Genomic DNA, 16,384 nt, shown 5'->3' with positions numbered 1-16,384 from the left:
ATGATATATATATAATATTTAATATATAATACTTTGATAATTAAAAAAAAACTTCACAAATTGATATTATTTTCATTATATTATAAAAATATAAATAAATTTTTTAATAATTCATAAATAATTCAGCTATATAAATCTAAATTATATTAAAAATTATTATTATATCTTATTATTATATATCTTATTATTAAAAATTAAATAATTGCATTTTTTTATTTATAAATAATCTTTTTTAATATAATATATATAAACCAGTCATATCAATTATTAAAATATTTAATTTTATAAAAATATTATAAAAAATATATATGAAGAATATAAAAATTATATAAAATTTGAACAAAAAGAATATTACATAAATTTCATACAATTCATATAATTTTAATATTTTTGAATATATAAATTAATAAGTTTTTGAACTTCATTTTTATAAAATATGTATTAAAATTTATATTTTTATAAAATATATATGTTTATATATATATTATATTATGTGAAATAAAAATATAAATATTTTATAGAAAATTTATTGATATTTCAATATAATATAAATTTTTGAATATTACATTGATTTTTTTTTATTCTTTTTTTAGTGTAGTCCTTTTTATCTTCCTTTCTAAATATTTTTTATTTCTATTCTCTACTTTTTTCTGCTTATTATTATTAGTCTGTATATCTTTTGTTTCTTTTTGTTGCAATTCTATTGCTTTTTCTAATGGATCACCTTTAAATATCTCATCCATAGGATTCAATGAATAAGATTCTTTTGGTTTATTAACTTTTTGTATTATTTTTTGATCCATTTTATTCATATATTTACTAGTATTATTTTTTTTTAAAGAATGTCGAAACTATAATTTAAAAAGTTATTGAATTTAGAATTTTTAATTTTATAATATTAAGATTACTATAATATATAATATATAAAATTTATACCTTAACAGGAGAAACATAAGTTGGATTTTCCCAAAGAACTTCTCCACCAAAACTATCAGTAAATATTTTTATTGGATTTAATACAAAGCGAGGACCTATTTCAGCTAAACCACCATCTTCTGTTAAAATTTGGAAATTTCTAAACCATATTCTATTATCTAATATAGTAAATGTATATATATGATCGAAAAATGGTTGTGTTTTAGGATGATGATTAGGAACATCAAAAATTTGAATAAGCAATTCTTTTAAAAGACTATAATGTAATTTTGTGTTAAAATGTTCATCAAATGATAATAATGGTCTAGAACCTTTTAAGCAATTTCCAGTCATTTTTAATTCAGCCATAGTATAAACTGTAACATAAGTTTTTTTTTAAACTGTAATAAAATTATCATTTTTTTTATATTATTAAAATTGCTTCTAATAAAACTTTAATTTATAAAGCTTAATTTATAAATTAAATAAAATGATTAATACTTACTATTTTCAACAAGAAATTTTACACTTGGTCCTATAGGAACATTAGAAAACCATAAATATAAATCTCTTTTTTTTCTACCTTCAAATAATATTGTTTTATTGCAATTTTTCATTTCACACATTTCATTAACTATTTGTAAGTTTTTAGTACGTTCCATTTTAGATTCAGAACGATGATGAGGCATAAGAGTTTTTAAGTCACTCATAAGATGACGGTGTCTATAACTAATACCTCTAGTAGCAAATACTAGGACTCTTTGTCTATTAATCCATTTTACCTTCATTATAAAATGAAAATTTGTAATTGATTGTAATTGATAATAAAAAAAAAATTATCAATTTTAATATATCTATATTTTTATTTATTTATATAATAAATTTAAAAGACTAATTTTCATATCTTTGTTTTTTTCTTTTTTCATTTAAAAATTTACTTCATACTATTTTTAAAGTTATTATCTAAATTTATTACATTTATTACATTATTAAAAATTTCAAACCTTTTTTGATAATGGTTCATCTGACATTCTTTTTAATGGTAAAACTTCCATATCTGGTATATTCTCTTTATTAATATCTTCGATTCTTTTACGCTTTAAGTGTTTCTTTGTCATCATTAATTTTAAAGAAATCGCATAAAAAGAAATCTAAACTTTTTTAAGATAAGGTTAATAGAAAATGTAACACATGTGTTTTTCACTATGAAAAGAATAATCCTATGTATTATATAAATAAAATCAAAAATATAGTCAAAATCTAGGGGAAAAATAAAGAGGAAACAGAATTGCATTTAAAATTATTATAATAAAAAAGAAGATTAAATTCAAATAAGTTTAAATTATTAAAGTTATATTATTAAATTATATTATATTAAATTATTAAGTTAAAAGTATTATAGTTATAAGTATATAGTATAAAAAGAAGATTAAATTCAAATAAGTTTTGAAATAAAAATTCGTATTAAACTACGTATCATAAATTATATTCTATTTTTATGAAAATAAATAATCAATATATCAATTAATATTGGAATAATTTTTATATATTGTATTTTATTATATGATATTTTATATTGTATATTATTATATCAATAAATTTCGAAATAATTCTGATAAATGAAACTTTATTTTGGAATACAAAAAGTTGTTAATTTTTATATTTTCTAACTTTTTAATAACTACAATTTAAAAATATTAATAGAATAATTATTCTATTAATATCTTCAAACTAATAAAATTAATTAGAATTAATTTTTTTCAAAAAAATATAGCTATATTTTATCTATATACTTGTTATCTATCTATATACGTGTTATAATATATGTAATATTCTTTACAGCATGTATGTATAATATAACTACTATAATATATATAATATAACATAATTTGCATAAATTGAAATTATGAATTGGTATATAATTTTATTATGTATAATAATTTTTGAGAAAGGAATTTGTTTTCAAAATTGTAAACCAAATATAGGTAAGCAAAAATTTAATTAAAATTAAATTCTTTTGAATGTATATTAATAATATAAAATAAAATTTTATATTTATATTTAATAAAAAAAATTATGTGAGATAAATGTATAATGAATAATAAAGATATTATTTTTAACATATTATATGTTATAAAAATATATATATGTTATAAAAAATATATATATATATAAATATTAAATATATAAAAATATTAAATATATATATATATATATTTATTAGCGATATATATTGAAATTGTCCTTTTTTTAATTTATAAATTTTTTTTTATAATTAAAAAATGTGATTTTTTTAGCAATTATTGGAGGTGGTATTGGTGGTGCAGCAAGTTCTCACTTTCTTGCAGAATTATTTGAAAATAATCTTAATATCGATTTATATGAAGCAAAAACTATCGGTGGACGTTTGGCTACAATAAAAATTAATAATAATGAATTTGAAGCTGGAGGTTCAATTATACATTCTCAAAATAAATACATGCAAGAATTCGTTAAACTACTTGGTATTTTATTTTATATCTTTTTATTCTATGTGATTGAAAAAAATTATTTAAAATATGATCTTTGTTTTTAAAATTTATAATCTAATCTATATATTTATATCTGATATACTTATAATCTATATTTATTATCTAATGGTTTAGGTTTAGAACATAAATCATTTAATGATCAAAAAACAAGTATTTGGAATGGCAATGAAATTGTATTTGAAGAAAGTAAATGGGAATTATTATCACTAATTAAATTAATGTATAGATATGGTATTCAACCATTTAGTCTGAATAGGTATTTCACATTTATTTTTGAAAAATTATATCAGATTCTTATATCTGATATATTATTCATTGTATACTATTCACTGATATCTATTTAATATTATAATAATAGTTATTATTTTAACTTATTATTTTAAACAGATATATAACTTCTATAATAAATAATTTTGAAAAAATATATCATCTGCAAGATAGTGGGAAAACTTTTACAAATATTAGTAGCTTTTTGTTATCTATAAATACTGAATTTCCAAAATTGGTACAAAAATCTATTAAAAATGAGCTTTTAGATCTTGGTTATTCAGAAAAAATTATTAATGAAATTGTTAAAACAACATTGGTAGTAAACTATGGACAAGATATAAATGTTCATAGTTTTGTTGGTTTTGTATCTTTAGCTGGAGCAAATTTTAATTTATGGTCTGTTAAAGGGGGAAATAAAAAGGTTCTCTCTTATTAATTAATGTTAATTTTCTAGTTATTAATTTATAGCTAATAATATATATTGATTTAAGGTACCTGAGCACTTAATATATAGAAATAAGCATTTAAATGTTGTGCCTTCACATGTAATTAAAATTATTAACATACCACAGAATGATACTCAAAATCTATATGAAGTACATTATTGCAATCAAGGTATTAATATTATTCATATATTATGTACAGTAATTAAGTAAAAATAATTTCTATTTCAGATAGTACAATTATAATGAAAGCAATGTATGATATTGTTATTTTGGCAATTCCACTTACTCATGACCAAGAATTTCCTATTATTTTTGAAGGATTTCCAGAAAATGATTTTTACAGCTTTGAAAAATATCATGAAACTATAGCTACATTTGTTAAAGCAGATTTAAAACCACATTATTTTGGTTTGCAAGAAGAATTAGATATTTTAAGTTGTGATCCTAACAAAACTATAATTAATTCTATAGGAAGATTAAATTCTGTAGATGGTATAATAAAAAATAGTAAAGTTTGGAAAATATTTAGCAACAAACCATTAAAATCAAAAATTATAAATGAAATGTTTTCAAATGTAAGATTAAGATAATTCTTATATAAATTATGATATAACAATATAAAATAAAATTAATTTAACATATTTAAGGTTCAGGAAACAAAGCAGATTTTTTGGAAAGCATATCCTGAATATTCAACTAGAATTCATGAAGCAAAATTTAAATTACATGATGCTCTTTATCATGTTAATGCTATTGAATGGATTGCTAGTGCAATGGAAATGAGTGCAATAGGTGCAAGAAATGTTGCATTATTAGCATATCAAGATTTTTTTACAAAATATTGTTTTGAAAAAATTATAAAAACAAGTTCATCTGAAAAAACATCACACACTGAGTTATGATATAAAATATTATTAAAATATTGTTGTATGTATTATAAAAAATTTATAATTTTCATAAAAAATTATATGGAAAAATGTGAAAAATGTATATATATATTTTATACAAAATATTATTATAATGATATTAATAATTATTAAATATGTATTAATTTGTATTGTCTATATAAAATGAATTATATATGAAAAGCGTATTAGAAAAATAAATTTACCAACAAATTCTGTTTCATTCATTTATTTTGTTTTGCATAATGTTGTAGGTTATGTAGAAATAATCTTATATATAGTAAACATATGAATTTAAGTACAATTAAAACTATATATTATTTTATAGTAGTTCATAAAATATGAAATAACTTTAATTAATATTTAAATAAAAAATTTTATATTAATTTCAACATAATACAAAGTCTAAAAAGCTTTTTATATTACATCATATATTAAAACTAAAATTTTAATTATAAATTTAAAAATATTTGACAACATAACCTATCATAATTCTTGAAAGAAATATACAAATGTAAACATCATATAAATGTGACGTGTAAAAATGTAATCATTGACAAAAAATGTAATTGTATGTAATATTGTAAACATTTTAAGAAAAACTGTATATAATGGAAAATCATTCAATTCGTATAAATTATACATTAACACCTCGTGATACAGAACAACCATTAATACATGATAATGAAACTAAAATATATGAAGAAAATATTAAAAAACACGAAGATACAACTCTAACAAATGAAGTAATGGATAGTTCTTTTTATCCCAAAATTATGTTATTTTTACTATTATGGTACCTCATCAGTGGATGTACTTTATTCTTAAATAAATATATCTTATCTTATATGGAGGGCAATCCTACAATTTTAGGTAAATTAATAATTATATAAAATTTATTTTATCAAAAAAATATTTTGTTATCAAAGAAATATTTTTTAATAATTTAAAATCGTATTCTTAAAATATTATAATTAATATTCTTGTATTTTATAATAAAAATTGTAAGTTTAAAGTATTTTGAAAATATTTATTTTACATTACATATTTTACATATATAATATATATATTTATCTATTTCTTAAAAGGTGCTTGTCAAATGTTAATAACCACAGTTTGTGGATTTATACAAATGTATTTTCCATGTGGAATGTATAAAGCACGTCCTAGATTAATGAGACCAGCAGGTTTTTATAAGCATATGATACTAGTTGGATGTACAAGATTTACAACTGTAGTATTAGGACTAATATCACTTAATTATGTAGCAGTGAGTTTCACAGAAACCATAAAAAGTAGTGCACCACTTTTTACCGTCCTTATTAGCAGATATTTATTAGGTAAGAATTATCATAATGATAATATAATTTATAACTACATTTTATGTTGTATTATTACTTTAATAAATATTTTTATTTTTAAAATTTTAAAATCTTATTTTTCATAATTAAAGTTGATATATGAGATTATAATTAATATGTAGAATATATATTTAATAGTTATATTTAATAATTTTTATATATTATTTATAGGAGAACATACAGGGTTATACGTAAATTTATCTTTAATTCCTTTAATGGGTGGTTTAGCTCTATGTTCAATAAATGAAATTAGTTTTGATCTTAGAGGATTTATTGCTGCTATGGCTACAAATGTAACAGAATGCTTACAAAATGTTTATTCCAAAATGTTAATCAGTGGTGATAATTTTAGATATACGTAAGTATATATATGTGTGTATAAAATATTTTGTATAAAATAATTATTTATTTATCAATCTATATTATATTCAACATTTTTTATATTCATTAATATTATAAAATTACAGGCCTGCAGAACTGCAATTCTATACTAGTTTAGCATCAATTGTGGTTCAAATACCAGTTTTGATATTATTTGTAGATTTACCAACAATTGAACATTCTTTAAGTTCTAAATTATTCATAGCATTTCTACTTAATGGAATATTTTTTCATTTTCAAAGTATTACTGCATATGTACTTATGAATTACATTAGTCCTGTGACACATAGGTGTGTTTTTTATACTATAATATTATTGTAATATTTTACATAGACAATACATATACACTTATTGACAAGATATTTCGAAAATTTGATTATAAAATATTTTTTTTTGTTACAGTGTTGTTAATACTGCAAAGAGAGCTTCTTTAATTTGGCTTTCTGTTTTACTATTTAATAATCCAGTAACTAGTTTATCAGCTATGGGAACATCTTTAGTAATAATAGGAGTATTGTTATATAATCGGGCACAAGAATATGATAAATTAAACAAAGCAAAATTACGATATAATTCTAAAGTTAATTTACAATAATATTATTTATCAAAATCATTAAAATTCGAAATTTAATAAAAAAAAGTCTGCATAATGCAAAATTTAAATAACTTTACTTAAAAAGAAAATAAATTAAATTAAATTTAATATCAATTTTATAATACAATATTTTATTTATTACAATAATTAAATATTTGAAATATTAAATAAAAAATGGCATAAAAATATATTTTAAATGTGTTTTAATTAATTTATAAATAATCATTGAATATTTGACAAATAATTGACAAATAATTAAATATAATACAAATTTATATGATTATAAAAATCAAATATAATAATGCAAGAAAAGAACACTTCATTTTTTTTAATAGAGTAACAGAATAATATATGTATGTATAAAATTTTCTTAATTCAATATTTATTAAATATATTTCAAAATAATTTTTTATATTATTTATAAATATAAAAAATAAATAAAAATATTTTATTTTATTCTATTTAATAAATTATATTTGATTCAAATATTTATTTTTTTTCAATAATTATTATTTTTATGCAATTATATATTATAGTTATATTATTTATAATATAAGAATGTGATAAATATTTAAAATTTCTTTTAGTGATCATTGTACAGCATTTTATACTTTTTTCGAATAAAAAATGATTCATATAAAAACATGTAAAATGTGGCATTAGGAATATAAGTTATGTATGTATGTATACTATTTTTAATATTCAAAGATTAATATAGCATGGAATGTGAAAATATGATTGGTAATATATTCTTTTTCTTAAAAAAAAAAAAAATTATATAATTTATATAATTTTAAAATTAAAATATTATGTTTAATATATAATAGATTATTAAATCGGTGCATAATTATTACGACTTTTTTTTATTACGGATTTTTTTTTCTTTAAAAATTGGCGTTTTGTTTAATTTTTTTTCATAAAAATAATTATTTTTCAGTTAGTGAAAATATGTATCGAAAATCATAAAATTTATATTCGCCATATTACACTCTATCACTTCAAGAAAGATTAAAATGTAGCACATAATTTCGTGATTTCAACGAACTTTATGATGAAAGAACAATTAGTAAAAAGCAAGTTAAAAAATGATTCAAGAAATTCAAATCGGGCGATACAAATCTTACAAATGAAAAAGTCGATCATCAAATTTCAACAATTAGGCTCTTTTGATAACTATAGAAGAGAACGAAAATTTGACAACTAGAATGTTAGCTGAAGACTTCAATATAAACTATTCAACGTATCAAAAAGTTGGAAAAAGTATGAAAATTGGCTGGATGGATCATCAAAGCCTACGAACCTCACTTACACCTACGAACCTCAACACCTACGACGAACATCAAAGCCACGAATATGTTCGAATTTACATCAATTTGAAACAAACAAACTCTGTTCCTAAAGAATCTCGTCATTGGAGACGTTTCTCTTTAAAAACGTCAAAAGAAAGAAGGTTTGCGTTTCGCCAAGTATTGCGTTTTTATCCAAAGAAATACCGAAAGGTGCACTGTAAAAAATATTTATCAAACAATATGGTTTGATAAAACAGAAGCAAAATCATCCACTAGAAAATCGTCTCAAACGAAATTTGTTATTAGTGGAATGACGATGATGAGCATCAATAGTGGCGGATTTCAGACAAAAATAGCTTCCTCATCCGCCATTTCTCCCACCCACAGAAGCGCCTATGAACTATCATATCAACCTATCAATCTGAAAAATTGACTCGCTAACAAAGTTTAATTTAATAATTTATGGCCGGTGTCAAAGAGTGGATTGCTTCTAAGAATAAGCAATTTCTTTGCCCGTGAAATTGACCGACTATCAAGCAAATGGGAAGTAGTAATTGAAATAGAATAAATGAATATGCTTCGGAATAATCATTTAAAGATATTTTTGTTAAATGTTGTTATTGTTAATTTTGTTGAATAAAATTTGTTGAAAAAAATAATTATACAATAATTATCGCAATAATTATACATCAATCTAATATAATATATCATATTAACAAATATATTATATATACTATCAATTCAACATTATGAATATGCATATAAAATTAAAATTAAAATATTTATTGACTAGCTTTAAGAGCTTGATCAAGATCAGCCAAAATATCCCTTTCAGTTTCAAGACCAACAGACAAACGAATCAATTTATCATTAATACCTAACATTTCTTTAGTTTCTTCAGGAATTGAAGCATGAGTCATAACAGATCTATGAAAAAAAAATTAAAATAATAATAATTATGAAAATACATGTATCTGAATATATCTCATAATAAAAAATTATTTTAATTTTAGTTTACTTACGGCAATTCAGCAAGAGATTCATAACCACCAAGTGATTCTGCTAATGTAAATATCTTTAATGCCTTTAGAAATTTACTAGAGTCACCTTTTAGATAAAATGAAACCATTCCACTATGACCAGATGTTTGTCTTATAGCAATTTCATGCTGTGGATGTGATGGTAAATCTATGATTAAATAAATTATTTTTATAAAATAGATTATTTTATGTAAAATTTATAATACTTTATAGAAATACATACATGGATGAATTACTTTTTCTACATATGGATGTGATTGTAAAAATACTGCAACTGCAAGCCCATGTTTCATATGTTGCTGCATTCTAAGTTCTAGAGTTTTTAAACTGCGATTAACCAAAAAACAATCTAGAGGTGATGAAACAACACCCATAGCTAAAAATAATTAAAAAAGTTACTTATATAAATAGAACAAATATTAAAGAAAAATAAATTATTACCATTTTGTAAAAATCGAAGTCTATTTGCAATATCTTCTCTATTTGTAATTGCTGCACCCATAATAACATCTGAATGTCCATTCATATACTTTGTTAAAGAATATATTACAATATCTGCACCTAATTTTAATGGTTTCTATAAAAGAAAATATGTACAGTTATATAAATTATTTAATTACATAATAACAATAAATGAAAAATACTCACTTGATAATAACATGTTAGGAAAGTATTGTCTACTATTACAAGAATTTCAGAATTTATTTGCTTCACTGCTCGAGTAACTGCTTCAATATCAATTACTTTAAGTAAAGGATTAGTTGGTGTCTCTAACCAAATCATCTAAATGAAAGTATAAATATAAATATATTTTTTTTTAAACAATATTAAAATATATTGAGATTAAATTTGAAAATTTCTACCTTTGTATTTGGTTGTATATTGGTTATAATATTATTTATGTCTATCATATCTACAAATGTTACTGAAATATTTTTTAAACAATTTTTGAAAAAACGATTAGTTCCACCATAAATATCATCTCCAGATATAATATGATCTCCTGCATTTAGTAATGAAATTAAAACAGTTGTAGCACCTAAACCTGATGAAAAAACAAATCCATGTTTTCCATCTTCTAAAGCAGCTAAACATGTTTGTAAAACATTTCTTGTAGGATTGCCACTTCTTCCATAAATAAAAGTCTAAAATAAAATAATTAATTAAATATTAATATAAAATATAAATATATAAAATATTATTTAATTTTTGCAATATATATTGATATATTAAAAATAAAGAGAAATAAGAAATAAGAATATATAATTATATAATTTATTATAATTATTATAATTTATTATATAAAAAATTATATATATGAATAGATATTGCTGAACTAAATTGATTTCTGAGTTAATAAATTTAATATGATTTTACAAGCAATAATTGCTAATAATTACTTAATATAATTATTATTAATAAATTATATAATATAAATATTTAATTTCTCAAAATCAAAATAAAAAATTATCTAATTTCTTTTTATTTTTTAATAATTTGTGAATATGTTAAAATAATATTATTTTAAAATTATTCAATTTTTAAAATAAACTTACTCTAGGTTGTCCAGGTCCATCTTGTTGAAAAGTAGTGGATAATGTAATAGGAGGTATTACTGAACAGTCATTCCATTGTAATGGATCTTGTCCAGCATGAATAGCTTTTGTAGAAAAGCCTTGCTCCATTATTATTCTATTAAGTACATTTCTTTAAATATCTAATATACATTAATTAATTAAAAACAATTTTTGATTTTTTGAAAGTAAGAATAATAATAGTAAAGTAAGAAAAATAATTCAAATACTATAATATTACTAATATATAATTTGATAAATTGAAATTACATTATAATTTATAATGAGAATTATTTTTTTTTAAATTAATATATAAAATAAAGTATTTTTTATAAATAAAAGAAATAAAACTATATTTTGTTACTATATAATTTTGTTACTATTGAATATAACAATTATTAATATTATATTTAAACTTAAATAAAATAATTCTTTTTTTTATAAGCTTCAATTATAAATAAAGAGTAATAAAAAAATAATAAATCGATAATAAAAACGTAATCAAAAATTTAAAACTTTTAAATTTATGTAAAGTGATAAATTTCGACAACATGCACTTTATAAATCTTTATATAATTTCAATATAATCCTAATATAATTTTAACTGAAATGAATTACTTACTTCTTTTAATTATTTTATTAATACTACAAAATATTCAAATATATATTTATTTCCTCTTAAAGATTGCACGTGGCAAAGAAGATAGTATAAGAATAAAGAATATTCCACACACTCATCACATATTATCTGTAAATATATATATATAATACTTGATCAAATGTATCTTATTGAAAACAACCAATTAGATTCACATTCTTTTCAATTCTAATTGATTTCTTCCAATCATACATAATATATATATATTTATACTGTAGAATTGGAAAAACTTGGAAAGAATACAAATCTGATTTGTTTGTTTCTACTAGAATCAATATAATATAATTATACAAATAAATAGTTGAAAATATATATTAGAAAACTTATAAATAAAATCTTTTAATATTGTATAAATATAAATATAGAGAAAATATTCTCTTTATTTTATATCATATGATTTTAAACACATTTTTAAACACATATCACACACACATATACACAGCAAAATCTATAATTTTATACATGTAGTATATGTATCGGTAACCGGTAAATTGTCGATAATCAATAAACTTATTTTTTAAAATTTTTATATAAAAATTTTATATATTTTATTATTTTATAATTAAATTATATTATCGAAATATCGTGCATCATCAAAATAATAATTAAATTGAAATATTAAATAATATATACAGTAATTTTGAATTTTTTATCTGAGATCTTTTATTAATTTTTTTACTTGGATAATTAATTTGATTTTATTTATCTTAATTAATGATATTAACAATATTTTCACAAAAATTATAATTGTTTTAATTTTTTTATTTATAGATCATCATTTTATTAAAAATTTTTTTTAATTTTAATATTAAAAGATATAATATTTATAAATAATTTTTATTTATAAGAATTATATTTTCTTTTTATAAAAGAATGTGTAATAATTTTCGTTTTTTTTTCTATTAAAAATTATTAAACATAAAATAAAACATATTTATAATATTAACATTTTAATAATTTTTATTCGTAATTTAATTAAAATATTCAAAATAATTAAAAATGACATATATTTATAATTTTAAAAACATTACTAAATTTTTATAAACTGTGAATATATCGACCAATGCGATACATTCTCGCTATAATTAAATCGATATTTACTCGATTATTCGACGAGCTATCACCTTCTTTGTGAGTGAAATCTTTTCGTCTAACAAATTATTTTGATTCATTAAATATTATTATTGAAAAAAATAACTTTTCTGAAATGAAAAGAGAGAAAGAAATTATTTCATTATTGTTGTTATTTCTTATAAATCTTGTACGTAGTGATATGTTTTGTAGTCTCGTAAATCGAGAGGATCCTTGTATTAATTTGTGCGAAAAAACACCGTTATCTTTTACAAATGTACGTGTTATCTTAACATATTTTTAATTTGTACATTACAAACGTATATTAATAATGATGATGATATTTATTACTTATAGAGTAAATATGTTAAATCATGCTGTCAACGAGGTTGTAGATTCTTTAATTTAGTGGATTTACATTATGGATTAGAACCAAACAATTTAAATGGTACAAGGGATGCTTGTGAAGCTTGTATGTAAAACATATAATGATTATAATAGTATTTAAGTAAAAATTAAATTTAAAATGTTCTAATTATTAAACAAATTTATATTATAAAATTGATCATATGATAATTTATATAATTTTTTATCATTAATAAAATTATTTATTTTATATAGATATAACATATAATTTGAAGATATTTTTTGTAATAATTATTAAATAGTTTTTTAAAGAATTTATATAGAATTGCTATATGTAATAAATTTCTAAACAAAATATTTTTTTATTTTGTTATAGCATGTACAGAAGCATATACTGCTCCACAAGATCGATATGCATGTAGTACCGGTTGTGATTTTATGGCTAAGCAACGTGTTTCAAATTTATTGTCACTCTTTTCTGTTGCTGTTTATATAGAAGAAGGTGTAGATTCTAATTTAGTTATAATGTCACCTGATATACCTGAAAATGATATTTTAAGTGATCCTGGTTTGCGAAAGGAACTTCTTCCAGGGTGGTGGGATTTTAATGGATTTAAATTACCACAAACATATATTAAAACTGTTCCACTAGATGCTGGGGTAAGTTTTTAATTATATATGATGGAATATAAATTTAAAAAATTTGACAAAAATTTGGTTATTCAAAAATAATTTTTAATATATAAAAATTTTGATTTAATTTTTTTTAATTTTTAAATGAATTTTATTTTAATTGCGAGATATTCATAAAATTTTATAAAATATATTTATTATTTAAATTATATATTATATAAATCTGATTGATTGCAATATTATGAAAATATAGACAATGGATTATGGAGTACCATCAGACTACTCTGGAGAAAATGACCAATCAGCTTCAATACCTGGATCTGATTGGCTTCAATGTGCTTCAAAACATATTGGATTACCACATTGGCTTTTAGCCTCTGCTATTGCAGCAGCAGCATTGTCTGCATTTTGGTTATGTTTGTATCCAGAAAAACTTACTGATCCTTATAAAGAAATATTAATTGAAAAGTCTGATATTTCTCCAACAGTTGCATTATATGTACCAGAAGCATCATTCCATAAACAGCCTCCTCCAAAATATTTTGATAGTGTTAATTCAGCAGAAATTAATATGAAAGTCTAGCTAAATGTATATTAATTCTATCTAATTTTTTTAACAATTTTGAGAAATATTTAAATTTCTGTATATTAAAACAGTTTTTAATAAATTCTTTATATTATGTATAATAAGTCTTTATGAATATTGCAATGAATAAATAGCAATTGCACATTCAATTTTGAACAAAACTATTCATAAATAAAAGATAAACTTCTAAGAATATATATCTAAAAATAAAATTTTAAAAATTAATTGAAATTTTGAAACAAAAATAAAAATCAAAATAAATAACAAAATATTTTCTGGAAAAAGTTTATGGTGATATTATGAAGAAATTATACAGAATAACATTGTTTTTTATAATAGAAAATAACAACATTTATTTTTTTCAATAGATAGAATAATTGAAATCAATACTGAAATAAAATTTGCAAAATAAAAAAATGATGCACATGTATAAGACTGCAAATTATGTACTTTATTAGTAAAGATTAAAAGCTTTTGCATTTATTATATAATTAATATATTTTTGTACATCATGTATGTACAAATGTAAAACAAAATTTATTTAAAATTATAATTTAATTGTATTTAGTTTTATTTTATTATTCTTACATTGGTTAAACATTTTAAATTTTATTTTTAATTTAAAAAATTTTGTATATTTAATATATACATATAATTTTCTACATAATTTATATTTAATATTATATTAAAATTAAATAATAAAAATTGAAATAAAAAAGAATATATTTGTAAAAATTATAATTAGAAATTTATTTTGACATTTCTTAATCCTTTTTTTATATAAAGAAAATATAAAGAAAACAAATTTTGCAATTATGGAAATAAAAAGTATATATATATATATATAGTTGAAAAAATTTTGAAACATTAATATATATTGTTTTAATATTATATTATATAATAAATATATAGTTATTATTTATATAATTTTAAATTTTTTGGAACATAATATATTTTAATTGCATTATATAGAAACAAATATAAATTTTGCATTTTCTTACAATAAATAAATTTTTTTTATGATTATAATTATATAACCAATGTAAGACATAAATTATAAATGATTTAAGGTAAGATATAATAGAATATTATAAAATATTAAACATACCTCACAATTTAATTTTAACATAAAAAATAAATGAAATGGTTATATGGATATTTATGTTGTATAAAATGATATTAATTTCTTATTGTTATAATGTTAAAATTATAAAATTTATCATATAGTTTAATCAAAATAGATATCAACATATTAATGTAAATATCATATCCACAATGTTAGAATGGTACCTATGTTATTGTTATAAATTTTTGATAATAACAAATTTCACCTATTCTGTATATCATGAAAGGAATTCATTTGCATTAATATTTTGTTTTACAAATTTTCAGCCATATTCTTTAATATTCAATTGTAGATTTTCATTGTTTTATATGTATTAAAGGAATTGTTGTTACAAATATTATAACAGAAAATAAAGATAAATGTTTCTTTTAACTATATAAAATATAGTATGCTGTAAATATTAATATAATTAATGTATAAGAAAGTATATTTCAAACCAAAGTATTCTGTATGTTCCTTTTATAGAATAGTACTAATTTATTGTATTATTAATATTTGTTATTTCACTATATATTGTAAAAATAAAAAAAAAATACAAAGATAAATAGTATTTATTATTGTATTCCATATTTAAACTATTTTATTTAATTAAACCAATTTTTAAAATTTTTACTATAAATTTATCTTCAACATGTAA

General features: G+C 19.5%; 5 protein-coding genes across 7 annotated transcripts; 3 read left to right on the top strand and 2 right to left on the bottom strand.

Moving 5' to 3' along the window:
• Positions 1–511: 511 nt before the first annotated feature.
• On the bottom strand, positions 512–2,053 carry LOC107998903 (ribosome biogenesis protein BRX1 homolog). Its single transcript, XM_017058432.3, has 4 exons — positions 1,920–2,053; positions 1,421–1,697; positions 937–1,292; positions 512–851 (listed from the first exon to the last, which is right to left on the bottom strand). The coding sequence occupies exons 1-4, from the start codon at positions 2,034–2,036 to the stop codon at positions 579–581; spliced, it is 1,023 nt and encodes a 340-aa protein (XP_016913921.2). The 5' UTR covers positions 2,037–2,053; the 3' UTR covers positions 512–578.
• Positions 2,054–2,554: 501 nt separating this feature from the next.
• On the top strand, positions 2,555–5,294 carry LOC107998886 (prenylcysteine oxidase-like). Its single transcript, XM_062082847.1, has 7 exons — positions 2,555–2,900; positions 3,213–3,419; positions 3,561–3,702; positions 3,834–4,137; positions 4,208–4,331; positions 4,391–4,737; positions 4,810–5,294. Exons 1-7 carry the CDS (start codon positions 2,822–2,824, stop codon positions 5,062–5,064), a joined length of 1,458 nt encoding a protein of 485 aa, XP_061938831.1. The 5' UTR covers positions 2,555–2,821; the 3' UTR covers positions 5,065–5,294.
• Positions 5,281–15,101, bottom strand: LOC107998991 (putative cystathionine gamma-lyase 2). Of its 3 annotated transcripts, none has more exons than XM_017058604.3 (8): positions 11,930–12,074; positions 11,290–11,425; positions 10,597–10,878; positions 10,382–10,516; positions 10,175–10,310; positions 9,957–10,109; positions 9,716–9,881; positions 5,281–9,620 (listed from the first exon to the last, which is right to left on the bottom strand). In XM_017058604.3, exons 2-8 carry the CDS (start codon positions 11,416–11,418, stop codon positions 9,476–9,478), a joined length of 1,146 nt encoding a protein of 381 aa, XP_016914093.2. In that variant the 5' UTR covers positions 11,419–11,425; positions 11,930–12,074; the 3' UTR covers positions 5,281–9,475. The 3 variants fall into 3 exon arrangements, with proteins under 3 accessions (XP_016914093.2, XP_061938832.1, XP_016914094.2); XM_062082848.1 differs by lacking the exon at positions 11,930–12,074 and adding an exon at positions 15,047–15,101 and having other exon boundaries at positions 6,682–9,620; positions 11,290–11,408; XM_017058605.3 differs by having other exon boundaries at positions 6,682–9,620; positions 11,290–11,450; positions 11,930–12,073.
• On the top strand, positions 5,679–7,428 carry LOC107998990 (solute carrier family 35 member E2A-like). Its single transcript, XM_017058603.3, has 5 exons — positions 5,679–5,940; positions 6,156–6,407; positions 6,600–6,786; positions 6,896–7,099; positions 7,212–7,428. The coding sequence occupies exons 1-5, from the start codon at positions 5,679–5,681 to the stop codon at positions 7,402–7,404; spliced, it is 1,098 nt and encodes a 365-aa protein (XP_016914092.1). The 3' UTR covers positions 7,405–7,428.
• On the top strand, positions 12,606–16,292 carry LOC107998905 (transmembrane protein 59-like). Its single transcript, XM_017058434.3, has 4 exons — positions 12,606–13,313; positions 13,394–13,508; positions 13,779–14,062; positions 14,289–16,292. Exons 1-4 carry the CDS (start codon positions 13,173–13,175, stop codon positions 14,616–14,618), a joined length of 870 nt encoding a protein of 289 aa, XP_016913923.1. The 5' UTR covers positions 12,606–13,172; the 3' UTR covers positions 14,619–16,292.
• The last annotated feature ends 92 nt before the right edge of the window (positions 16,293–16,384 follow it).

This window comes from Apis cerana, linkage group LG12, assembly GCF_029169275.1.
Source record: "Apis cerana isolate GH-2021 linkage group LG12, AcerK_1.0, whole genome shotgun sequence".
NCBI lineage: Eukaryota > Metazoa > Arthropoda > Insecta > Hymenoptera > Apidae > Apis > Apis cerana.
Note: the sequence above shows the minus strand (reverse complement) of the source record. Positions and strands in the feature narration are given on the sequence as shown.

Coding starts and splice junctions, on each gene's coding strand:
- LOC107998991 (XM_062082848.1), bottom strand. CDS start 15,101: ATGCAAAAGCTTTTAATCTTTACTAATAAAGTACATAATTTGCAGTCT. Junction 10,879..11,289: donor ATGGACCTGGACAACCTAGA/GTAAGTTTATTT, acceptor ATTTTATTTTAG/ACTTTTATTTATGGAAGAAG. Junction 10,311..10,381: donor TCCTAACATGTTATTATCAA/GTGAGTATTTTT, acceptor TTTCTTTTATAG/AAACCATTAAAATTAGGTGC.
- LOC107998905 (XM_017058434.3), top strand. CDS start 13,173: ATGAAAAGAGAGAAAGAAATTATTTCATTATTGTTGTTATTTCTTATA. Junction 13,314..13,393: donor CACCGTTATCTTTTACAAAT/GTACGTGTTATC, acceptor TATTACTTATAG/AGTAAATATGTTAAATCATG. Junction 14,063..14,288: donor CTGTTCCACTAGATGCTGGG/GTAAGTTTTTAA, acceptor ATGAAAATATAG/ACAATGGATTATGGAGTACC.
- LOC107998990 (XM_017058603.3), top strand. CDS start 5,679: ATGGAAAATCATTCAATTCGTATAAATTATACATTAACACCTCGTGAT. Junction 5,941..6,155: donor GGGCAATCCTACAATTTTAG/GTAAATTAATAA, acceptor ATTTCTTAAAAG/GTGCTTGTCAAATGTTAATA. Junction 7,100..7,211: donor ATTAGTCCTGTGACACATAG/GTGTGTTTTTTA, acceptor TTTTTGTTACAG/TGTTGTTAATACTGCAAAGA.
- LOC107998886 (XM_062082847.1), top strand. CDS start 2,822: ATGAATTGGTATATAATTTTATTATGTATAATAATTTTTGAGAAAGGA. Junction 3,703..3,833: donor CAACCATTTAGTCTGAATAG/GTATTTCACATT, acceptor TATTTTAAACAG/ATATATAACTTCTATAATAA. Junction 4,332..4,390: donor AGTACATTATTGCAATCAAG/GTATTAATATTA, acceptor TTTCTATTTCAG/ATAGTACAATTATAATGAAA.
- LOC107998903 (XM_017058432.3), bottom strand. CDS start 2,036: ATGATGACAAAGAAACACTTAAAGCGTAAAAGAATCGAAGATATTAAT. Junction 1,698..1,919: donor ATGAACCATTATCAAAAAAG/GTTTGAAATTTT, acceptor TTTATAATGAAG/GTAAAATGGATTAATAGACA. Junction 1,293..1,420: donor AAAATTTCTTGTTGAAAATA/GTAAGTATTAAT, acceptor CTTATGTTACAG/TTTATACTATGGCTGAATTA.